This window comes from Coloeus monedula (genome assembly GCF_965178545.1).
Source record: "Coloeus monedula genome assembly, chromosome: 16".
NCBI classification, from domain to species: Eukaryota; Metazoa; Chordata; class Aves; order Passeriformes; family Corvidae; genus Coloeus; species Coloeus monedula.
In genome coordinates, this window is record NC_138796.1 from 10,826,419 (window position 1) to 10,852,339 (window position 25,921).

Genomic DNA, 25,921 nt, shown 5'->3' on the forward strand with positions numbered 1-25,921 from the left:
GCCGAATTACGGTCTTCAGCCTGCTTGTGAGTGACGGTAAATACCATCGCCCTGCTGACAAAGGCTACGTGAAAACCAAGCTGAAAATGGGCGCAGCTGGTGACCGATGTTTGCCACTAGCGATGGTGGCTGGTCTCAGGGAGAGCGGGGGTCGTGAGGCGCGGGCAGTGACCCAGCTCTCACCTGCGCTGCCCGGGGCCGGCTTTACCAGCGGAGCTTTCCTCAGCTCTCCACACACGTTCTCCTCCGTGACGAACAAGCCCAGGCAGGAGCGAGCCGAGCCTGGCGCGCCGGGCTCCCTGCCAGGGCGGCTCTGCCCTAACATGGCACTCGCTGCCGCCCGGAGGGCCCCGGGCTCGTCCCTCAGCGGCGCCGCCGACGGCCGGCCCGGCTCGCACCGTCCCGCCGAGGGCAGGGGCTCGCCCGGCCCCTGAAGGCCCGGCGCTGAGGGGGCGGGAGGCCGTGGCAGAGCGGCTCAACTACGGCGGGCTGGAAATGGCGCCTGCCCGGCCCTCTCCCCGGGACAGACTGCCCGCCGGAGCTCTCCCCGGCTGCTTTGGGAACCGCAGCTGCTTTCCCCCGCTACAGCTCCCGCGAGAGGGCTCCGCCCTGGGCCTCGCCCTGTCTATCCCGGGAAAAGCTGTCGCCCAGCTACCATCGAGCAGCTACCGTCCGCCCCTTGCCCGCAGTGCGCTGCCGCCCCTCGCTGTGCGCGGCTCCCCGGGACGGGGCCCCGCCGCCTCCTGCGCTCGGCACGGAGCGGTCACTCCTCCGGGAGGGTCAGCCGAGACGGAAGGCGGGGGCCGCCCGGGGAGCGGGACGAGCGCCCGGCCGCTGGCATCCCGTGCGCCGGGCCCACCCCGCTCTGTTCGGGGGCCGGCGGGGGTAGCGCTGCGGGGACCGGCCCCGGCCGCGGGGGACGGCGGGCCGAGCGCCCCCGGGGAGGGCCGGGCGGCGGCGCGCCTGGATGCCCGCCCGCCGCCGAGTGGGAACGGGCGGGGAAAGTTTCTCCTGTGCGCGCCCCGTCTGTCCCTCCCTCCGCGCTCGCACACTCTCGCAGACACTCACACCCCTCTCCCGCGGCCGGGGGGCACTTTTGAAAGCCCTCCTGGTTCCACACCCAGCCGCCGCTGACATCATTCCCGCAGGAGGGCGGGCGGAGGCACCGCCGCCGCCGCCAGACGGTCGCAGCCCCGGAGAGCTGCCCGCCGGCCCGCGCCCGTGAGTAGCCTCGGCCGGGCGGGGGGAGCGGGGCGGCGGCGAGGGGAGCGGGCAGCGTCGCCGGCTAGGGGAGGAAGAAACCGCCAGAAGGGGGGAAAAATAAAAAGCACGCGTTTGTTTACTACGAAACACATTTCATTTCGGTGGCCGCGGTGTCGCTGGGCTGGCCGGGGAGAGCGGTCCCGCTCCGTCGCTCCGGGCGTCGGGGCGCGGGACGGGGCGGGCCGAGGGGCTCCTCGCCAGTGAGTCCGGGCTGGGCCAAGCCAGTAGAAAGTTCGCGCTCTCCACGGGATGGTTCATTTCTATTCTTTTCTGTAATCGACTCTCAGCGGAGTTCGCGTGTGTTGCAGTAACGTTGTAGCAGCTCCTGGCAGCTCCCGCCCTCCCCGCGCAGTGGAAGGAAAATATACTTAGATGTAATTCAGTGCAGATTTCGGTTTATGACGTTTTTGCCAGCATTAAACGTTTTTCCACTTGAGTCGAACTGCAGTTCCACTCACTGGTGGTTTTTATCCGTATGTAATGCCCCACTCACACCGGGGAGGTTGTGTGCCAGATACTGGACAGGCAGCTCTCAGTAACGTGGGTTGTCTGCAATATTGAGTATTGAATTTGAGAGGTCAGCTCCTTGTTTGGACATTTCTAGGAAGAACAGTGCACTGCTGTCCGCTCCTCAGCAGACTTACCCAGGGCTTGCTCTTACTCACAGAATGCTGCCATCAAGAAACCTGCAGTTCAGCCTCTCTGTTCATTTCTTGGCAGGAGCACATTGTTCACACGGTGTAGGAAGGTATTTTTTTTTCCTCCCAGTATGTAAATGATCAGTAGTTATTGCAGTATAGCATCTTAGAAGTGTTTTCTGACTTGATACAGGGCTGTGAAGAAACTCACTGAATAGCTGTGCAATCCACACTGAATTTTGTTGGAGTTTTCTTTAGGAACTTTGGAAGTAAACAGCTATGGTTGGCTCATCATCAGAAAAACGGAAAGTTGCTCTTTCTCTTAATTTACTTTCATATGTACTGTATGTACTCTGTACATACTGTGCTGGTGTGTTAACTGTATGAAATAAGCCTTCTCACCTGCCTGAGTAGATGTTTTCTCTGTCAAATAAAAATAGTCTATAATGACTCCTTCACCCAGACCTGCTCTCAGATATTGAAGGCTTTGCTTTCCATGTAATTCAGGAAAGAGCTGTGAGGCTGGACTGCTGGGGCTGAGGTGCCAGGTGGCTGCAGATGTGGGCAGGCAGGAATCCACACAAGTGGTAGGGGACTATTGGGCATGAGTTTTCCTGGGGGGAGAAACGGGAATTGCAGTTTGCTGGGGAGTCCTGCTACATTTTTGTAAGAGCGTGTGTGACAAATGCCATCCTAAGGAATGCAGCTGGGGTACAGGTACTTGCCACAGCTGGCGAAATCAAAGTGGGAGTGGAAACAAAGACACATGGTAAACATGGCCACCAAAAGCTGATACAGTTTATTCAGCATAAGATTTAAGGAGTTCACCTTTGATTCAAAGACATTGAAAGAAGGAACTCTTGCTGTTCTCTGAATCTCTTTGTGAACTTGTAGAATTGAGTTAGGAAATAGATTGTTGGGATACCTAAGATTCATCCTCCGTGCTGAATAAAGATGTGTACAGATTGTATCACACCAGCTGCGTGGCTGACAGGGATGTTACCAGGTAGCTGTCTGCACAGCCAGGAATCCAGGAATTGCTCTGTCGATAGCTGCCAACATTAACTGGAGCTGAAATGCAGCAATACCATGAAGACTCTTAGAAGGTGATGAGTTTCTTGTTAATATGCTCATTTGGGAAGGAAAATGGTGTGATAATTTCAGATAAAAACAACATACAGTCAGTAGACAAGACACTACTGGTGGTGTATTCTTTATTTGTGGTCTGGAAAGACTTCCATTGTAAACACACAAACAATGTTGATTATGCTGCGGATTTGCCAGTGAGGAAAAAGAGTGAGTTTTATTTGGTTACACAGATTTAAAACCTTGTTAATAAAGGAAGTTGTTCAACAGACTGAGCAGGTCAAGACTGAAGGCTGCTGCAACATTATTATCTTAGACAAAGATTCTGTCTCAGTTCATAGATGCTGGAGTTATTGTTGCTGGCCCACATTGCTTAGAAGAAATGAACATCTCCATCTTGCACCCACTTTCAGTTAATGCACTTGACCCCTCTTGATTTATTAGTATCTCTTGCTTCACAGTTGCCTTATGTCTTTCTCTTACTTCCATTATTATGGCTTTTTTTTTTTTTTGTCTTGTTTGTCTCAAGGTTGTTTCCCATCTCAGGTTTGACATTCCTTCAGCGATTAGAAGACTGTTGTACTCATGAGTCCCATGTGGTTATTTAGAGAAGCAAGACCTTCCTCTACTTTTGCTAAGTATATTAGGTGTACGCTGTCTCCTTTCATAATGGTGTTTCCCTGTCCATTTAAAAATGAGATCAATGGCAGCACAAGGAGACTCTTCCCTTTTCACCTCAGGGGCTTGAATATGTTTTGGTTTTCCACTGGCACTTCATGTTTTATTTGTGTCTTGAGTATCATGTAAGACATGACACCCCCACATAAATCAGGACAAGAATGCGTTTAATTAAAGAGATAAGTAGGTCTCTGGGGACAGAATCTTTCATATTGCTAGCTGTCAGATGTACTTTCCAGGTCCTCCTCCATGTTCCTGTTGGAAGAAGACCCAGCAGAATGAGGCACTGTGTTATACAGGAACTAATAAGAAAGAGATTTGCTCTGAAGTGAACCAAACACTGTATGTAAAATCCATGTGATACTTCAGCACAGCCAAATTTGAAAGTAGAAAGGAATGCACAGATTTTATTGAAATCACATTGGTCTCAGAGGGAATGCAGGGGAAACGTAAGCACAGTGCTAAGGAATTCCATTCATGGAGCTGTTCAGTGTTTGTTAGGGTTTGTTTGTTTTTTGGATGCTCAAAGCAAACCATGATCTTTGCAGTGGAGCGTCAGTTTTTGCTGGGTTTTTTTGTTGAAAACTTTATTGTTTTAGAGAGTAGATAATTTTGTAAAATATATCTCAAAATGTCAGGTGATGTTTATGACTTCCTTAGGAAGATAAGCATCATAATTATTAGAAAATATATCTTCCTGGGTAGGACTCAAGAGAAAGCCTGATGGCCTGAATTCATCCATCAAAGGAACTATTATTTCTCCACTGAATGGGGAAAATGTAATTACACCTTTTTGTTTTGCTGATGAAGTTTCATGGGCAGGCTTAATGATGGTATGTGCATGCCAGGTGAAGCCTCATAATTTGGGTGTGACCTTAAAATACAACCCTCTGGCTGTGTAGAGATCTTCACAGGAGTCTGTAGGTGGAGCAGAAAGTGGACTGACTCAAATACCCCTTAGAGATAGCTATAGGATATATATTTATGGTTTGCTTCACTGATTCTTAAACACTGTGCTATGTTTGGAATTGCATGGGCTGCAAACAGCCAAGGTGGGCAGTATGAACACTCCCTTGGGTGTTTAATGCAGGTGTTTAGTGTCCTGAAATAGATCAAAATTCTGGCCTTCTTCCAGACAGAAAGAGACCTTCCAAAGGCCCTGGATGTCTCTGCTGAGGTGCATGTGCTGCCAGGTGGGCTATGCACACTCACCTACTCTCCAGGGCTTGCAGTGCTCAATTCACAGAAGCGACAAACCCGCTGCTTAGTTCAAAGGCAGAAACAAAACCAAGTCCAGAGACTGCAGAACAGTCTGTGAAGAACTGAAGGGCTCTGGTTGAGCCTGCCCATCTGTCAGGGTGCTTGGTGTGCCCTTACCTGGCACTGTGTCTGTGCAGTGACCCAGGCACTGTCCAGCCTGGTCAAGATGCAGCTGCGGGGTAGAGCAAAGTGACCCAAGGGCGGAGGGGACTGAGCTGTTCCCATACAGCACCCAGTGTAGAAGAGCTGTGCACTGAGTGTGCTCAAACAAGGGATAGAAATCTTCCTACCTGGACTTGTAGAGTCCACATGGCAACTTTATTGCACTGATTACAAATTACAGTGTAAAAATTGCATTCTGGAGGTAGGCTGAGTATTAAATATAATCCTGTGCTACAATGTTGCTGTCAAACAAAGTAGTAGTAGTTGTGGAGAGTTTGAGCTTTTTATTTTATAACCAACTGTTGTACCACCAATAGAAATGTGTTTTCACACTCTTGATAGATGATGTGTAAACTCTGAAATAACTAAAACCAAAATTTCTCAACACAGAGCTAGTCAAAGCCAAATCAAAGCAAGAAGTTTGAAAATTTTACAACAGTGAACGCAACACATTTAATTGCTAGCAATTTCCACAGAGCATCTGCCAAAGTTAAAACAATATCAGCTTTTATTTCTACAGAATTAAACACATTGCTTTCAATCTGGAAAGACAGACCTTTTCTGCCTTTGTTTGTTGGTTAATTAGGTGGAACATCATAAATCACTTGAGCTGTTCTGTTGTATCTGGAATAATCTCTGGATAAGCAGCAGTCTGTAGTCAGTAGAGCCCAGGGTCTGAGATTTGCTCAGAACTATTTTAATGTGTAGTCAATGCTGCAGGTGTGCTTTTTTTTTTTTTTTTCCCCCCCTTTTCATTGACTCAGACTGAGGACACATTTTATCTGTCAACCTGATACAGTGATCTGGTATTTTACTTGGTCTGTCACTCCCTGCCCTGCCACGGTATTGAACAGGGACGACCTCGACACTGAAATGTGGCCACATAGTGATTGCGCAGGGGTGAGGCCAGGCCACACCTCAGTTCAGCTGTTTGTTTCAGGAGCAGGTTCCCAGGAGAGTTCTCATAGCTTGAATAGCTTATCAGAACAGTCCCGTGTCACTGTCCAGCTCCATGGAGCCACTGCTTCCCTGAGCCAGAGGCAGGGCTGTCCCAGCAGGCTGCAAAGGGCTCTGTGGCTCCTGACCACTGCCCTGGAGGGCTGACAGGCAGTGGTGGCCCTTAGGCTACCCTCAGACAAGGGGCACAGGCCGTGCTTGCTCTTGGAAGCTTTGCTGCCCACCTGAGAAACAAATCGTCCCTCCAAGCTGGCTGTGGTGTTACTGTGCTGGGCAACAGCCAGCGCTGCTCCCAGCACTGCCTGCAGCCCTTGGAGCACGGCAGAGAATTCAGCAGTGCCAAGGGCATGGGTATCATGCAAAAGCCTGTTGTGAACACAGAGACCTCAATGAAGTTGTTGAGAGGCTTCACAGGAGAGCAGAGCTGCAGGGTCCTCTCAGGACACCGTGTCTATCGCCCTGCTAGCACTGTCCCTGCATCACAGAAATACTTTCTTGTGGAGATGGCTCTCTTTTTTCTGTGCTGTGGTGATTGTAAGGCTGTTCCAGAATGTGACAGCTCTAAGAGTTGTAATTTACATCCTAAATGTGCTCACACCTGATTTATAGCCATTTATTTTCATCTCTAAGTTAAACAGTTCTTTTTCCTTCTATGTGTTCGCCTTGACCTGCAAGCATACCCCCATTCTGTCTTGATCTTTTAAAATGAACAAGTCAGAACGAGAAGTTCTTGTCTTGTTAAGCTTAGGAAAACAAGCTTTAAGTACTTTTAGACCCGCTTGATTGTTATGAAGGCTTTAATGTACACCACAGCTTTGTTTATATTGAAGTGGTATCTGGTGCACAACAAGCAAACTGGCTGAACAGAGAGGATGCAGTGAACACCTGAAATGCTGTGTGCTTTCTTTCATTTTCTAAGAATACAGTTAAGCTCTACGCATACATACTTCAAGTTACAAACATTTTATAACATGTTTTGCACATGCCTTTGTGAAAGCTGACAGAATACATTTATGTTTTGTAAGAAACCAGAAAGTGCAGTATACAAGCAGTTACTTCTCTCAAATTACTGCTGGGTTTTCTCAAACAATATGTGCCCTTTGAGAACCGATCTCTTGATCCATGGGCTGTCTTTGATTAAAGACTGTTTGTTTGTTATGTTTGTTAGCATTTGCCAAAGGCATGTGATGCTCAGTGTAAACTGAAGGTGGAAGAGTGGACTGCTATGATGGGAATCAGGCGTTAATTGCAACCCTTTTGGGTGTTATTTAGTAATTTGGCAGCCTACCTTACACCACTGTGGGTTGTGTTGGGATTAGATGCAGATATAGAACATCTTAAATATGAGATTATTATTATCATCTAGTATAAAAGTACAGTTACGAGAAAAAGTGCTTTAGGGAAACAGAAGAATGTGTAAAAGATTTACTTTTGAGGAAGGTGTGGTTTGTGCTGCTGGAGGAGGAAAAACATTCTCTTTCTGCTGACCACATAAAACCCTCTAAAATGCAGTTTTGAGAAGATGAAGTCTTAAAGACTTTCATTCAAATATGTCTGTCTGTGTAGGCAGCTGACTTCTGTACCTGCTAAATTGTCTTCTCAGCATATAGTGGCTGGTAGTCTCTTCTCTTCAGGTTTTGCTGGAGCATTTGAATACATCTATCTTGAAGTTTTTAAGCTTCAGGCTATATTTTAGGATTTTCAGTTAAGATGTCACAAGGCTCATTTTCCCTGTAAGTGACACTTCCCCACCCTACAGCAGGGCATTGTGTTCCTGCTTTCCCATAGGTTCTGCTGGTTTCCTTCTGCTGAGTCTGCCCACAAAGGCTTCATGGCACAATGACTTTCCTCTGCAGTGCACACAGCAGGGCCATAGTGAAAGGAGTGGTAGGGCAAGTCTAAACGCAGCCCAAACTTGTTTGCAAATAAATGACTGACAGAGTTACTGAAGTGGCAGCAATGCTGGCATCCCTAGGTCAAAACTTTATTAAAAGCATTCCTAAGAAATTAGAATCATCAGCTTCTTTGGGTCACCATACTCAAAGCTAGCATGTTGCATTTTTGCTGCAATTCGTTTCTTGGTTTTGTTTGGAAACATATGGAACAATAGGGTTATAATTTCCTAGCCGTTGGAGTTCTGGCTTGGTAGCATAGATCTAATGAGGAGGACAGGGTGAGAAGGGAGGAAATCTGGAGAAGATCTGCCAGACCCACCTGTAATCACAGTCTCTCTCACTTTTGGTAACTAGGTGGGGTTTCTGAAGAGGAGACCAGATTTATTGTTTATGAAGTTGCTTGAGAAAGAGCTGAAAGGCTGCTTGAGCATCACCTCACCCACAGGTGATAGGGAGGCCAAGAACATGAGCTTGTTCACTCTAAGTATGCTGTTGCTCAGGCAGTCCCACCAGTACCAGCAGGATGGACAGACATCCAAACACCGTAAAACCAGAAAGTTTTATTAAGCTATAGGTGCACATTTGTATTAGTTGTGGTGCTTACAAAGAGCAGACCTCAGGGCTTTGGTTGCAAGGCAAGATTTTCTGGAATAAAATAGATAAAAGCTAGGTCATGCCATGTCTTGCAGGTTTGTCTCTGAGCCCCTGTATTTCACTATCAAAACACAACAAGTTGACTGCTGTAATTGTGCTGGAGGTTGCTGGGTCTTAACATAGCCTGCTGCAAGGGCACCAGTAAATCTAGATCTGATAGGATGACCTTACTTTCATTTTCTGCCATTGTGTTAAAAAAGCCATAAATATTCTAATTCAAATAGAACTCTAGGAAAGAGTGTGGATTAATTTTTTGCTGTCTTGATTTTTTTTTTTGCCTTCATACAGTGGTTGAGTGCAGGGAACATAGATTCATTTCCTTCTGATTTCCTTGCTTTGTGAGGAAGGACTTTGAAAAGCAGGTGGAAGTGTAAGTGACAATGTCTTCTCCTTCCACATAAAATAGGTAGCACGAAGAGCTGTGGGCTTGAGTGTGTTCTCAGTTCAGCAAGCAAAAAGAGCTGATGGTCTCTGTGCCATTGAGGGGCTCACAGGACACTTAGCCCTCTTGATTCCAAAGCCAGCATCAAGCAGGGACCTGAAATTTTATTTCATGTAGAACACACATTGTTCTTTGTGCTTAGCTTCATACCAGGAAGAAATTGGGTGGGAGCCATCTGCTGTGTGTAGACTGTTAACTCGTACTTTGCATTTCCCTCCTGGGTCCCCATTCAGTATTGTAGAGGTGTAGTCAGAGCCATCCAGTGCTTCTTGGAGGTCTCTAACTGGCTGCAGAGACTGGTTGAAGGAGGACATTGCGTTTCTGTATTGACTGTTAGCTGGGTGACACCTGAGCATGAAAACAGGTCACAATCTGAATGTACCCTTGAACATGAAGAGTGTTGGTGTTCCCAACTGTTAAATTAACTCAGACAGAGGAAATAAAGAAACTGGAGTAAGTTGTTTCAACTGGTGTAATTATTCTCTTGGTATTACATTTCCTGATTTTCTCGTCCTTTATGTTGTTTGATATTTAGTCATCAGAGGATTGTTAAAATCCTCAAAGCTCTTGCTGGCATGGGAGAAAGTCTGCTGTATTCAGACTTCACTTTTGGTTCCAGTTCTGAGAATCACACAAGAAAAACAGAACCCTTCATACTTGATTAAAGAAAAATAGAAGAAAGTTAACAGTATCACTCTGTTCTTTATAAACCAGGGAATTTTATGCAAGTTTAGAGACAATGGTCCAGGCAAAATGTGAGCCAACTTCTGAGTTCTCTGTCATGAGACACCATGAGATGTGGCACAAGAACTCTGAGCAAAACATGTAAATCCAAACAACTTATGATGCATCACAAGATGACAGACTTCTCATGCTACAACTATACAAACTTTTTCTTCTGAATTCACATAGTCAGACTTAATTATAGCACTGAGGGGCAGAAGAATTGATAATTAAGGTTTGCTTTGATTCAGTTTTACACCAGTGACCTCAAGAAAGTTCAGCTGAACTGAATGCTTATTGATGGCCCAAAGACCTGCTGTTCTAGTTGCAGTGAAACATCTCAGTGCGGAGAGCTGCAGGTACTGTAACTTGTTTAGCAGGATCCTCTACCCCTTGTTTTGGGTGTGTCTTTTCAGCACACTAAATGTGGGTGTTGAGCAGTCTGCACACCCCCAGCCTTGGTCTGTGCAGAGTAGGAGCTGTTCTGCACAGATTTCACAGTGTTTCTAAGAGTATGAACCAGCATTGTCTGTGTGGAAGTTTTCTCATACATGAGCTCAGATGAAGATGATTAAAAAACCCTGACTTGATCTTAGGGAGTGAGGGCAGCAGCCAGTGTAGTAAGCTCCAGCCTTTCCAATGCACATGAGCTCAGGATAAACATACGTATGTGTTTCACTGGTTGCAAAAATCAAGTATGCACAAACATGAGAAACAGCCTGGCAGCAGAGCTGAACTGCATGGGAGGAAAGGAAAGCTTCTGTTGTGGAGATGGTATCTGGGTTGGAAAGCAGTGATAAAACTTCTGTTAAGAACTGTCAAAGACTATTTTCATTTTTGGTTGCTTGCTGTACTAAGCAGCAGAAAAACCTTAAATAGTCATGTTTCTTTGTACTGATGGACATTAAAGGCGAGTTTTATCCTAAAGTTAAACTGAGGCTTTTCTGCAGGGGATGTGTTTGTGTGTGTGATTTGACATAGGGAGACAGTCCAGTTTTGAAATGTGTTTGCTTGCGACAGTACAGAAATGTTGGAAACCCTGGCCTAGATACTTTATTTTGCTGTGCAGTTCTGTGATGGTTGTAGTGTCTTATCTTGTATAAAGGTACTTGTCTCTGCATGTCCAGGAGATTATAGCAGAGGCCTTTCTTAGCCTCTTCTTCTAAAGCTCATTGGGCTCTGCCATGGCAAGTGTAAACTACTGCTTCCAAAAGTCTACATTACTGAAAAGATTCGAGAGAAGTGTGGCTGCTGCATTTATCCTCCCAGTGCAACATGGAGCAGCACTGGAGCATTACCCAGAAACAATTCTTCTGCACTAATTGAAAAAAATATGTGTTGTTACTATAACTGGCTTTCTGTTTTCAGTGTGTTTTGTGCAAGTATCCTGCAACTTAACAGCATCTGTGGGAAACCTTATTACCACAACAAATCTGGATGTGTTCAGTGGGATTCCTGTAACTTACTCTTTCTGGATCCAGTGGCAGTCTGCATTTGTAGCTCAGCAGTACCTGTACATTTCTGCCTTACACCGTACCTTGTGAAGTGGTATTAAATGCTGAGGCTTGCAATTGAAGGAATTCATGTTGACATCCAACGTCACCCTTACTATAACCCCCGAATCTGTTTTTAATGACACATGTGATGAGCTAAGTCAAATATTATGTTCTCTTTGTCAGAGCTTTGCTGGAGATTAGTACAGGGAGGTTCCTGAAATAGCTACAGATTGACAGGAGAACTGAGCTGGAAGGGGCCTGTGAAGGTCTCTAGTGCAGACTCTGGCTCCAAGCAGGGGGTTAGATCAGGACGTTCTGGGCCTTGCTTCAGTCAAGTCAGGAAGATGTCCAAGAATGGAGATCCCACAGCCTCATGGGCCCTGTTCCAGTACTTAATCATGCTCACTGAATATAATTAATACTTTTTTCACAATTGGAATATTTTTTGTTGCAACTTGTAACTGTTGCCTGTAGTCTTTTCATCACACACTTCTGAGAAGAGTGGCTCCATCATTGTAACTGTACTGTGTCCAAAAATCTTTTCTCATATATGTGTGTGTGTGTGTGTAAAAACTATTAAAAGAATTCAAGCCACTTTGGGGAATGGTGAACAGTATCTGTTGCATCATCCCAGTCTTCATCAATGCCTAAAGGCAGTGTACTTAAAAATCATGAACACCTTGACCTGAGAGCATAGTGTGTTTCAACTGCAAATGAGAGAAGGTGAGAAATCACTCTGCCCAGGAAACAGTTCATGGTAAATGAGAAAAGGAGTACAGCCAGTGTGCAGAATAACAAAGTGTTTGATTGGTAATACATTAGTAGAGTAAGACTTCTGAACATTAATGCAAACAGTGCTCTGTAACTGTGTCCAGAGGTTTCCAGGCAGGCTGTCCTCAGAGGATCGGGGAAGGAAGGGCTTCTTGCTGAAGGAGTGGAAGAATCTTGAGTCTTCACAGTAAGCTTTTGAATTCCAGCCTTGTGTGGAATGGACAAGGACTAGTAGTTGTCTCTGGGAGATGAAATCCAGAATTTCTGCCTAGAGAGGGGTGCAGATACTGTAGTAGCATCTGTGATGTTGCTGGCTGCATCTTGGAAGAGGGGAGCTGCTCTTTGCTTCCTGCCCACAAATCACAGAGAGTTTCTCTGGAAAACTCTCCTCCCTTCATTATTCCTTGTGCAGGCTGGGATGAACCACAGAAACTCCTTGGTCTTCATGGGAAGGGAAAGTTTGTAGGAGTGATTGAGGTCTGTGCACTTCTGGGATCCTGCTCCAGATGACAGACTGGATAACAGTTCTTCTTGACTTTTCCTGGTATTAATTACTTGGAAATGGTCTGTCTCCTTCCTTTCCCCAGTGTATTTCATTCCTGTATCCATGTGTCATTGCTGTAGCACTGTGTGCACAGAAGTTGTAGCAGCTCATGAAGGGAGCAGTTGCCAGCAAGTCAGGAGGAGGTACCTAAAGATGGTTGTTAGGAAGGGTCTTCGTAACAGAAACATCAGACCTTTCTTACTGTTTTTTTTTTTTTGTTGTTGTTGTTTTTGTTTTTGGTTTTTTTTTTTTTTGCAAAGACAAAACAAGAATCTCTTTCCATTAATCTTGGCTTTATTTGGGTAAAACAAAAAATGTCTTCTCCTCACCAGCCATACAGGTTTATCTGTCCTGTCTGAAACACTTCTCTTTATGGCTGGAAACAGTAAAACTAAAACATTTACTTGACTGAAGAGAAAGTGGATTCTTCTGCGCTGGCAAGTCTTGCTTTTGCAAGATTGGTTTTAATTAGATTGCATTTTTTGGTCTTACTTTATGATACTTCATGTAATAAGATGAAATTGTATTGTTATTCTTAAAATAATACCGAGTACAATTTGGTTCTCTCTCCTTACATGGCGGATGATTGTTGCATTATTGAATGCTTAGAAACCATCTGTGCAAGAAATGAAAAAGAAAAAACCAGCCACAAGACAAGAGGGTCCTGTGCAAAAACTGGTACATACCACAACGAAAATATTTTGATGTGACATTATACAAACCCACAAAACATCTTTTTTTCCTTTTTCCTTCCTTTCAGTCAAGCAAGGCTCAATAGAGAGCCATGAATGACATTTCTAGAAGCAGAACTGCATTCACAGGACCTGGAGTCATACTGTAGAATCAACTCATTGGAGGAAATTGCCAATTTCTGTCCTTTGTTGTGGCTGAGAAGGCAAAGTTTAACAGAGAGGAAATGGGAAGGAATACACACTTGAGTAGATGCTTTTCCTATTTCAGGGTTGACTTGGCTTTCCCATTCAGTCATTCCAATTAGATACGGATATAAGGCTATCCACTTACTTTTCCCAAAAGCACTTTAATGCTGTTTGCCTTTGAGCTTGTTATAATGCTGTACTGCAGTACAGAGATGGAGATGCAGAGGATTAGTCTGGAACTCCTGGTCTCTATTCACTGAGTTATTATGCTGTCAATTATCTTTTTGTTAAAGTTTTGCAGAGTAGTTATTATTTGCCCTGATGAGAGTGCCAGTGGAGCTGCTTTAAAAATGCTGTCCGAGTAGTCCTTTTATTTGGCTAAATTATTCATGTGGTTCATGATTCCAGTAAATGGCAGTAGGAGAGAGGGGGTTAGACATGAAAAAAATCATGGAAGTCTTAAAAAAAACCTCATAGCTGCCCTTTCTTCTAGATATTTACTGTGTTATGTGAGTGGCGTCATTTGACATCATAGAATGTGTCCAAAGCAAAGGCAAGGCAGAAATATGCATTAATGTACTGATGAGTGATAACATGCAGATGATGTACAGAATGGTGCACCTTAACTGCAAAGATCTGCAAGACTGCAGATTCCTTATAGCACATATTAATTTGCGAGAATTTCTGTCCAAGAGGGAATAGATATGTCAAGCAATTGCATTTTTCTGAGTATTAGTAGCAGCAGTTTTCCCTAAACTATTTGTTATGTGCCCACAGATTTCCTGGGGATTCCAGTTAAATACAATTTCTGATTCTCTTGTACATGAGAATGTATTTTTTTCCATGTGAGATGTGACATTGTAGTAAGTGGGTTAAATAAGGTATGAAGGTAATAGGTAGCCTACAGAGAGTATTAAGTGACTGAACATAAAATTAACTCACTGGATTATTATATGACTAACAGGTTTGATCAGCCCTACCATTGGGAGCAATATATTGAAGAAAATGGTAGTCCTTAGTCATTATTCAATGGATAAAACTTTTAACTGTATGAACAAAGGATGTGAGACCTAAGGTACAACATAGGTGTTACTAAATGTAGGAGGTAGTTCTTGATGCACTTAATTTTGTTCTACAAGCATCCTTTTGAAATCTGGTCCTTCCTTCTTTGGAAGGATGGTTGAAACAAGACCTTACTACAGTCAGTGGAAATTCTAGCATCACTACACATGAGGCTGTAATTTGAAAAGCACTTCTCTCAAAGCCAACATGAAGGAGTTTTCCATCCTTGCTGGAGAAGCACACAGAATGAAACTTCTTTATGTGTTTATTCACGGCAGCCATCACGCTGGAAGGTTGCAAAATACATCTCTTGGCTTCATTTCAAGTTGTGATTCATTTTAACAGCCGTGATGCCAGCTAAGTATCTCTGGAGATGGAACATATCCTGTGGACTCAAACTGCATCTGATGTTCCTGTCTCTAACAGCACCATAACTGCACGTTGATCCACTGACAGCTTTTAAAGATTGTTCATATACTTTCTTATGTTCAACAGATTTATCTCAGCCTAAAGCCTCCCCAGAGCAAGGATGTTGATTCTCCTGGCCTTCATTATTGTGTTTCACATAACCTCAGCAGCACTGCTGTTCATCTCAACTATTGACAATGTAAGTGTCATTTCTTCTTGTTTTCTCTCAAACACACAGGGATTTCTTTACTTCATAAAAATTGAGTTTTTCTTCTGTATCTTCAACTTGCTTTCTGAGAGGACCTAAGTTTTTTAGGCACACTGGTGTTCTTAGAGCTTTCTGTAACAAAGGTGGATAAGGCTATCCATGCATGTGCCATATATTTGTATGGCATCATGTTGTAAGCTCAAGGCATGCAGCAGATCCTCTCCCCTGGGAGAGACTTGGCCAGGGAGGATATTTACAGGGTAGCCCTGGGGACATGGTTCAGCTGGATATGAGGGAGAGAGGGGGGGGAAATCCACTGTCCTTTTGTGTCAAGTACATGAAGTCAAACAGCTGATGATTAATGTGTGGGGATAATTTTAGTCAAGGTGTGCTTTGCCTCACAAGTGTCTGTCCCAGATGCCCAGTTAAATCATGAGAGACACCATGAATGTGTTTGTGTCCATTAAGTTGAAGCAGTTTCAGCACAAAGTTTTAGAATATTTTATGTTGCATTATTTTCAAATTTCCATTTTATTTTTGTGATTAGAAAAAATTTACCCTCCAATATTTATATCTAACTTTTAATGGAATTTTCCATTTTCCAAAACAGTCCACTATCCTGATCAGTAGTCTGTCCATTGAAATCTGTCTATGAGGTCTGATGTATGTACAGGCTTTTGATATTAAAAAATTTGCTCCTGAAAATACTGTTTAGTGAAGACTATGCTCTAAGTGAAATGATGTGTTACCCACAACTTTTTATTGCAAAATTGTACAAACTTAGATGTTACATTTTAGTCAGCTGGTTGATTGTTCCATGGAAGTAGGTCATTATTTGAGCACTAGAGCAGGTTGTCTTACGCTGCTCCCTTGAATATTTAGAAAGCAAAGACAGTAGGCAAAGCAACTTAATCTTAGTTCAAATCTGCTACGCACAAACCAAATTATTGCAAAAGTAAAACCCTATGCACTCTGCTTTGTGTCATTAGCTACTTTTGAACAATTAAAACCTTTATCCATGCAACCATCTTCTATTAGAATTTATATTATGTATCTATATATTATATAGAGTTCAGAGATGAAAAATAATATATTAACTTGAACTGTAAAACCCAAACGAATGGCATCCTGAGAAAGTAATTATTTTTGTTGAAACAGTGTTCCTTTTATCCATATGCCTACTACCATAATATATTATAGTTTTTACTGCAGTATTGTTTGCAAAGCTGCACAGTAAGCTCTGAGGCTTCTGGAATATCTATTTAAGCAGCAGATCCTACCAGGAATCGTACTTAAGTGTCATATTTTTTGCAGCTCTAGTCAAAACAAAGGCCTGGGTAGCTATTGGAATGGGAATGGGTTTCCTGAGGAAATGCCACTTGTGGAGACCTTGTCATTTTCCAGGCTACTGTAAAAATCTGTTCAGACACTGTAGTACCATCTTGCCTTGAATGTTAAAACCTCAAAATAGAAAAACCACAGGGGGATCTTAATTTGTCACCAGCCATTACCAGACAGATGCCACAGTGTACCTCAGCACAGCTGCATTGCATTGTGATTAATCACTTTGATGGCAGGAACCAGGACATCTATAAGGGACTTTTGTTTCACAGGTGATGCTATTTCCTGCAAATTAGCACATGCTTTACCTTCAGAGAGGTGTGCATCCTAAACAGGGTCTGGGTGAACAAAGCACACTTTGTCTAGGTGTCTCAAGGAGTGAACAATCACTCACTATCCAAAATTTCTGACCAAATAGTGGAAATCCCTTGTGCTTTGGGATGTTTAAGATTCCCTTACCTACTTCACAGAGGTCTAAAATGAGAATGACTTGGGGGTAATTATATAACCTTTATTCCAAAATGCCATGAGATCTCACATTTCATTTGAGTGGTTAAGTATCCAAAAATGAACAGAAAATTGTTCCAGCTGATTTACCTGATCAGTAGACACTTGGAAAATGAAGGAGTTTTGTGGGTTTTGTTTGGTTTTTTTCTCTGTAAGAGTCCTTTACTTTTATTTTGCAGGCCTGGTGGGTGGGAGATAACTTTTCTACAGATGTCTGGAGAATGTGTGCCACGAATACGAGCATCTGTATGGCTATCACTGATGAATTCAATGGTGAGTGTCTTTCCATGCCTGTGTCTATGTTCCTTCAGCAGATGTGGTGAAACTGCTATGAAATTTGCAAGGACAGTTATATAATTCTTTGAAAATCTCTGCATGTTCTAAATAGGCAGGTCTTTTAAAAACTTTAATACTGGTTTTCATTTTGGAAAGACAATTGTTCTAACAGTTTCTGTGAGAGGAAAGCAGAAGGAACTGTCATGTGCACTTAAGAGACCAGTGCAAGAGAGTAAATGCAAACAACTAACAATGAGTGCTAACGAGTTCTTAAAAAATTAGATAGGTAACAACAGTGAAGTCATCTGAAGTGAGAGAATTTGCCTCAGAATTGAACTAAAGAACCTGAGGTTACTGACTGTGTACAAGAATGGGGGAAAAAGTGGAAGAAAACACAAGCTGCAATTTTTACAAAGAGGTCTTAATATACAGCCTAGTGTAATATCCTGCTTTACAAAAATTGGAAGTATTCTCAAATGTTCTATTTATTTCTCGACATTCAGTCTGTGTGTACATTAAAGAGCTGCATAATTTGAAGAACTGTGTACCCATGAAGTAATTTTATTTTCCAAGCGTCAGGTTGGTTTAGGGCCTGTAATGTGCAGTGAGCTGATCCACTCCACACAGGGTATCTCAGCTAACACGGATTTAAGGGTTTGCATTTGTTCTGTGTATTACTGTGTGTCCATTGCAGTCAGGTACCCACCCTGGGGAGATGAGGGGGATGGCTGAGGTGTGCCTGCTGCTCCCAGGGCTCCTGCCTGCAGCATGGCTGTGCTGGAGGAGAGGAGCCATGGGAGCTCAGCTGTGTGACACAGCTCGGGACTGCGAAGTTACACAGAGCAGCTGCACATGGTTAAAAATGTATTGGATACTTCAGCTCCCAGTTACAGTGAAGTAACTGACAGGATGAAAAGCCTGAATGAGAGGAACCTTTTGTGCCAAGGGTAGATATCCTGTCTGGTTACATCCTCCTGGACAGAGCTGTCTCCAGGTCTGGTGGAGGGCTGGGGTCTCCATTTGGAAGCTGTTTGGGATAGCTGGTGGTTTCATTGTGCTTCTAGGACATCGATGGCAGCAAAGGATGTGGTGTGGCAGAAGTAGTCTCTTCAGTATTCTCATTCAGTTTGATGAGAAGCTTTTAGAAGTCTAAACCACTGGCTGCATTAATACCAAGGAAAGCAGAAGAGGACCAGCCTCTGCAATGCACACACAGCTGCTTTGCTGCATCTACTGAACTGCTCACACAACACAGCTCTGCCCCTTTACTCCTTGCAGGAGTAGGCAAAGAGAGAAACTATTTTTAATCAAGGCTGCTTTGCTTTTGCAGAGTATCAGTCAATTCAGGCTGTTCAAGCTGCCATGATCCTGTCTACGATTCTCTGTTGTGTGGCATTTCTGGTTTTCATTCTTCAACTCTTCCGTCTAAAGCAAGGAGAAAGATTTGTGTTAACCTCTATCATCCAGCTCCTGTCATGTGAGTGATTTTTCAACACTTTTGACTTTAATGATGTTTTCGTGAAAGTAGGAAAGGGGGAAAAGGTTTCAAAAAGAATGAGCTGCTTGAGAACTCTGTAGTGCTCTTGAGGCCGTATCTTATCCTTCATATTTGTTTAAACAGTGAACTGTTCCATTCTGTAATATTTAGGCAGGTAAAACATGGATGTCATCCCTGCTCAGAATAAAGTAATTTAAACTATGAAGGGAAAGAATTTGAGGTTCTGAACTTCTTGTACACATTAAATAACTCTGTAATCGTTACAGGCAAGTACTCACTTTGTTTTTTGTCAGACTTTAAAACTAACCAGATGTTCAGAATCATTTTCTGTTCACTGCAAATGACATAGATACACAACAGCACTTCAAACTTAAAGCATGCTAAAGAAACTGAAAATGTCTTGAAATGCTTCCAGGTTAGTTTGAAGATGGAAAACGAGTGTCTGCAAAGAAAGGACAGTGGTGGGAGCAGCTGACCGAAGAGAGACAGTGAATAGTTGTGTGTATTGATAATATTTTAAGGTGCTAACCTTTATTATTTTCTTCCTCCTGCAGGTCTGTGTGTTATGATTGCAGCTTCCATTTACACAGACAGGCATGAAGAACTGCACCAGAGCCGTGGATATGGAATGGAAGTTGCCAAAGGCCAATATGGCTATTCCTTCGTCTTAGCCTGGATTGCGTTTGCCTTTACCCTGATCAGTGGAGTGATGTACTTAGTATTAAGGAAGCGTAAATAAATGTCAGCATCTAGTTATTTCTGTCACTGCAGTACAAAACCAAATTCCAGTAACCATTTTGTATATAATCATTTACATGGTTTTGTAGTAAAGGTATTGTTTCTCTAAAAATGTACTGTGTTCTTGATATGAAACAGAATTTAAAAAAAAAAAAAAAGAAGGCAGGTGAAGTGAAATGCCTGGCACCTCCAGGTCAGGGGTTGGAGCAAGATAGAGCCAAGTTATTTCTTTTAAATATTTCATCATCATAAATGGTTTTCCTTTACTAAACAGTTTGTTCCTGGCCTCTAGTAGATTCCAAATAAAGCCCATGCAAATTAATTTGTAAGCAATATACTAACTATATTCCTGGACCAGATCTACCCCTTTGAAATATGTTAAATATTAAGGGTATGTAAAAAACGAGGCCCAAATCACAATGAAAAAGCAAACAATTATAAAGCCCAAAGCTGCACTCAGAGAGTCTGTCCTGGCGCAGGACCAGTGTTCTGCTCTTTATAATGTGCAGTAAATGTCATCAAGTTTTTATTAAAACCACTTGCTTTGCAAAAGTAAACAAGTCCTTTTTGTACTCCAGCAAATGTTTCTCTTGATTGTCTTTCACATTTAATTTAAGCACACAGAGCCTTTGGTGGGAGCACTTATCAGCCAATTCCCTGTTCAGTTTGGGCTCAGCACAGCTGGGGCAGTGAGGAACTCCCCACTCCAGTCCCAAATCCCTTCAGCTTAGCCTTGGGCAGCCTTTCTGGGAGGGAGAAAAGGAAAACAAAAACGCATTCCTGTGCCTACATCTGCAGATTTCTAAGCAGACTGGTGATCAAACAATGCCAAATGCAGGTTTTTGCAGCCAAACTCAACATGTTTATTACACTGGGCTTTTATCACGTAGTGATTTCAGGGTTAATGTGTCCTGTACAAAAGCATTCCCTGAGTCTGCCCATTAGGAAATTGGCCTTAAAAAAATTAATTTTAAATTCCTTTCTGGACTTTACTGGAACTAAACACTGCTACTAAACAAATCAGAATGCAGTTACTATGCTTATGAATTCCAGGATAGGTTTTCAGGATAACATGACTTGGTGGTTTTTATTTTTCAGTAGTTTTGTGAGCTAAATCTTTTGCTGTAATACCAGGCTTAACTGCTCAGCACTGTAATACTGGCTTTGGCTGATGGTGATTTTGGAGTTTGGAGATCAATGTGGAGAATGAATGAAGTGGCCTGGTTAGTCACAGCTTTGATGCTTAAGTACAGATTTGACTTTTGAAAAGCTCTAACCATTTATTTATTTATTTCAGTATATTCACTACAGCTGGCTCAATACACAGGCAGTAAAAAAGTAAATAGGTTTTAAATGAGGTATTACACTTAAAGTGGAGTAAGTTCAGTATCATAAGGTAGTGTAACTACTGAAGTTAATACTTACTACAGCAGTTGATGTCTAATGTAGTCAGATAATGAAATTTTATCTGATTTCTTCAGATTTATCCTTGATTTATTACAAAGTAGAAGTTCAGGTGCTCAGCTTTTTAGGAACTGTCTCCAACATGAGCGACAGGTCATATATTCCATCTTCATTCCTTCAACATCCTGAAATGCTTTGGCATGTACTGCTTGTCTTTTGGGAGCAAAGAAAGCCCAGTAAGACTGTTAAAAAATTAGGATGAGCAAGCAGGACATCACAGTAAAAGTAATAACAATAGTAAAAAACCCAAATCAGTTTGAAGAAAAGGCATTCTCCCCAGTCTAGCATGATGCTAGTATTTTGTCAGGTGTTTTTCCTCTTAGTGGGGGTGCTCTGAATTTCAAGAATTATTACCCTACTTTTTAAAAAAGTGTTTCTATGGTTTGCTGAATACATTTCAGGTTCAAAACCTGAGTTTTTGCTAGCAAGCAGAATTTGTCTTAAACAAATAGATGCAGTTTTAATGATGAAAGTAGACAGACTGTTAACTAGGCATTTTGCTACATTTGTTAAACCATGAAAAAATAAGGGATATTCTTAAACAAATATGGATTAAAGCTCTAATATCTTGAGGACACTCCTGAAAAATTCTAAGTTAAGCTTTTATGCCACTGACTTGCAGAGATGCTTCAGTTTCTTGCCTTGATAATGCTCAGGTCATTTATACAGCAAATACTTAAAATAAAGATGTAGATGCACATGAACACATAGTTTAATTCCACAGTAAAAGCTCTGTCCCTTTATAATAAAGTGAAAAGCACACACACAACAAACACTGATGCACAACACCTCCACTTGTGTACAAACACCAGCACATGCATGATGCCACATGGAACAGATGGAAATGTTCTGCACAGCAAGTGAACAAATACCAAACCAGTCTGAACTAGAGTTTGAGCAGGACAAACATATTTTAGGGTTTTTTTCTACCTTATATGCCTTTAAAATATACCATTTCCTATACTCTATATATTCTGAGAATGTACATGAAAATAAAGTTAAAACAAATTATTGTGCTGTAATAGCAAACTCAATACATTTAGCAATCTGACCTTGTCTTTAAGCTTGGGATATATTTACACAATGTTGAATGAGAAATAGTTGAGTATTTGTGTGAACAGGTAAAATTAAATTCTTCCTGCCTGTACTAGAACCACAAGCTGATTATTTTTGTCCTTTGTTGAAGACCTTTCAGGGTAACCAGAGAAAATATTAGTGTATTGAATTTTTAAATGTATGGTGTCAAAAGAAGGTCTTGAGTAATGCAAGATCCACTGATGCTCTGAGGAGTTATAAGGGTTTGGTTATTTTCCATCATTTTTCAGAAACAGTCATATATTTTAAGATGAGGTTGAGTGCCTTGACCATATGAGCAAATAATGTGAGAAACAGGTGAGTGACTTCTGTATCTGCTCTGGTCCAGGCTTTGGATTTGCACTGAGGTGCTAACAGCACACATGGGTTTGTACAGATCCATTCAAAACACTCCCCCAACTCCACAGAATTAATTTCCCAAACCCCATAAAACTTTTCCCTTCTAATCATAATGAATAAAAGGGGTAAGTCCCAACTATTAAAATAGTCACAAGCACCTGTGGATCTACCTTTATGTTTTTCACCCAGCAAGTAAGCCTCTGCAGTACAGGAAACAGTCTTGGAAAAACAATCCATATTTATGTCAAGATACTTGAAAAAAAAAAGTTTGTTTTTATTTATGTATTCTATTCAGGACAGGAGTTGGGCATTACTTTGCTATGCTGTATCTTATGAAGAGTATTGCAGGTGATAGGATCTGTGCTGCTTAGACATTAACTTTTTACCCCAGCTACATAATTGATTTTATGGGGTTCTTAATGTGTTCAAAATAAGGGAGGGACTGCTTGACCTCTTCTGTTCTTATCTTCAGTATCATGGAAGTTTGTGCCATTTAGCTAAACAGACCAAAGAAAAGAATTCTTCCTGTAATTTCTAAGGACAGGAATAAGATGAGCCTCTACCTTTCCAAACACTAAAGACAGCTAAGAATCCTACAATCATTGAAATAAAATAATGAAGCTGAAAATGTTCTTATATTTTTCATTTCTTTCATATGTGCAACAATCACCTCTGAAGTAATAAATTGGAAGAAAATTAAATGTGGAAGTAGTTTTTAAAAGACTTCATTTTCAAGGCTGTAGAATCAAGCTTATTCCATTAATTCTATAACATAACACTGTAATAAGTAAGACACATGAAATTAATACTGTCTGCAGTACAAATAATGCTCTGACATGATACTCACTGCAAGTAACAGTCCAGTACTTACTAGGAGTAGCAGACCACTTGGTAAGGGACTCTGAGTCTCCTAAAGAGTTTTTAAAGCAGTTACAGACTGTTTATCACCAAATGGTCTATAACATCCAAATAGATCTTTTCATTGAATGACAAAGTAACTCTATTTTTTGGGATGATAACCTGTGATAACAGCAAGGCACTGAAGTGGCAAAGCCCATATTTGCCTATTTGCTTCCAGAGTGAAGCAGAATTACTACTAAGGTTTTAATGGAACAGACACAGGTGATAACTGCATAGGGAAGCACATTTGGGATCAGTTTCTGTATGGGTCCTTGACAGTCCAATCCCCTCCAGATTTTGCTCGTGAGCCTCTTTTATTTTCACGATTCTGAGGAGGGTTTTCAAATCCTTCAGGAAGCACTGGACAAAGAAGGATCCTTGGCAAGATGTGGATACCTGGAGGCAGACTGGCTACTGCTTGAAAGTCTACGCACTGAGACAAAAACAGTTGTTAGTGCAACAACAAAAATAAGCCACTCAGACTACTTTATGTTCATACTACCTTCTTTTAAATCTATAAATCTTCATTTAAATCTATAAGCTGATTTGTTGCTGTCTGTACAGCTTCCAGACCAACAGCACTGGCCCAGACTACCTGACATTCACGGATTAATATTCAGCATATTGCTGACCCTTGGTTTCCATCTGTCCAGTAGGGTTTTCCCAAGGTAGAAAATCCTGACACACTGGTACTAACAACTTAGAATCACCTTGTGCTATGAGAAGGAGTGCTGAAGAGGTTCCCATTGCATTTAGAAGGTATTTGTTTATGTTGGATCATTACTGCACTGAATTTCTAAAGGGAAGTGTGTGCATGGTTCTTTTTAATCCTTCCCCAAAAATTTAGCCAAAATGTCACAAACCTGTGCATGTACTTAGTTTTAAAACAGCTGTACATTGCACAGATGAGTAAAACTGCAGGTGCCTTAATGAAATTAAATTGCTGTAATAAATGTCAGCAAGTATGAAACAATGCCAGTGATACCCAAACTCTATCATATGGTGCAGGCTTTGGTCTGTTTTACTGCTTCTACTTGAAGAAAAAAGCTTTTGTTCCATTTCTCTTCAAAAACCTGCAAAAGTGGAACTATTTCTAACAAAGCTTGTGTTACTGTCATAAACAAAGTTCAGAAAACTTCATTTAAACCAAGTGGGCACACATTGTTACAAAGAAAAGGGTAGGAACATAATATATGCACTGATTCACTGACTCAATTTTCTTAGTATAGTATTAGCAAGAAGTAAAAAATGTGCCATATTGAGAGACTTTTTAATGTTACTTTAGACATTTTTCTTTCTAGCATAGAAATCTTATTTTTAAAGTACCAGTATTGAAGACTTAAATCTGCTTTCCAAGTTAAAAGCCTAAAAGCTCTTAGGGTAAAAGTTTAAATCCTTTTGTCAAATAATGTTTTTACACATTTTTAGGCCTGACAGATTTGGAGGGTGAGGGAGGGAGAGGAAGGAAAAGGACAAAGTAGAGGAAAAAGAAGATAAAAGGGGAAGGACGGCTGGAACAGGTTTTGGGGTTTTTGTGTGTTTATTTCTGACGATGGTGTCTCCTGGTGTTCCTTACTTGCTTCTACAGAAAAATGTTTCACTGTTCCAATCCCGTTACAATGGAGCCTCCTGGTGGCGAAAGAGAAGCCTTCTTCAGAGCCCAGCTTGGCACTTCTTTCCCCTTGGAAAGGTCTTCAAAATAGATAATCTTTCCATCAAGTCCTGAACATCCTGCAGTATCCACAATCTACAAAGCAGTTCAGCTTCGAGCAGTGGAAGGTCCATTTTGGAGTGGGCCTGAAATGGCTCTGTCCCACATGATGCAACTGATGCAAGCCCTGCTCTCTCCCCACAGAAGCCAAGCCACCCTGCAGCTCCCTGCTACCAAAACCCTGCAGGCAAACCCAGTACAGCAATGGACATGGTGCTGTAATACCACAGAACTATCTTCTCCTTAAGGGTGCCTGAATTATTACATAATTATACCTCAGGCATTAAATTTAGGGAGTCGCTGGAAAATAAATGTTAAAATTTTTTTTTACATTCACTAGAATTGTGGTTTTCTTCTGTTGTATTGATCAAGTTTTCTTTCTTTCATTTCACTCTGATAATACAGAATTTTAGTGGAAGGCTTCTCTTTACTCAAGTACATCCAAGACTATGTACCAATTGGCAGAGTGGAACACTATCTGTTTGCTAAGATTGCTTACAACAACCCAGAATTATTGTAAAAATGCAGAATTATATATTGAAAAGTTCAAGCAAGTGAAAGCAACACTTGATGATTCACAGCAAACTATTTAGAACATAATCTAATTCCTTGAGGACATACCACGTATCTTAAAACCTTCACACTCCAGGATTAACTTGTTTTAAAACCCCCAAATTAAAATTTAAAACTTGAGGCATGCAAGTATCTTACTGAACCTTATCTTGTTTTATATTTTGGTTTTTGGGAAAAGGCCAAGAAAATGTGAAACTGCTTTTGTACAACATGTGAAAGCCTTAACAAAAGGACAAGACTGCATGTTTGTCACATGCAATTCTTTTGTAATTTTAAATGTGAAAGAAAAAAAAGTCTTAGACTCCAAAGACTTCTTTTGAACAACCTCATTTCTGTAAGATTTTTTTACATGAA

At 42.0% G+C, this 25,921-nt stretch overlaps 1 protein-coding gene across 1 annotated transcript; it reads left to right on the forward strand.

Moving 5' to 3' along the window:
- Nucleotides 1-901: 901 nt before the first annotated feature.
- On the forward strand, nt 902-22,745 carry EMP2 (epithelial membrane protein 2). The gene is made up of 5 exons (XM_082292441.1): nt 902-1,221; nt 15,005-15,116; nt 17,153-17,246; nt 18,580-18,726; nt 19,302-22,745. Exons 2-5 carry the CDS (start codon nt 15,039-15,041, stop codon nt 19,484-19,486), a joined length of 504 nt encoding a protein of 167 aa, XP_082148567.1. The 5' UTR covers nt 902-1,221; nt 15,005-15,038; the 3' UTR covers nt 19,487-22,745.
- The last annotated feature ends 3,176 nt before the right edge of the window (nt 22,746-25,921 follow it).

Bases quoted from the DNA above. Each gene is read 5' to 3' on its own strand.
- EMP2 (XM_082292441.1), top strand. From the start codon at position 15,039: ATGTTGATTCTCCTGGCCTTCATTATTGTGTTTCACATAACCTCAGCA. The intron at 15,117-17,152 runs GTAAGTGTCATT...TTTATTTTGCAG, and splicing joins TCATCTCAACTATTGACAAT to GCCTGGTGGGTGGGAGATAA. The intron at 17,247-18,579 runs GTGAGTGTCTTT...TTGCTTTTGCAG, and splicing joins TATCACTGATGAATTCAATG to AGTATCAGTCAATTCAGGCT.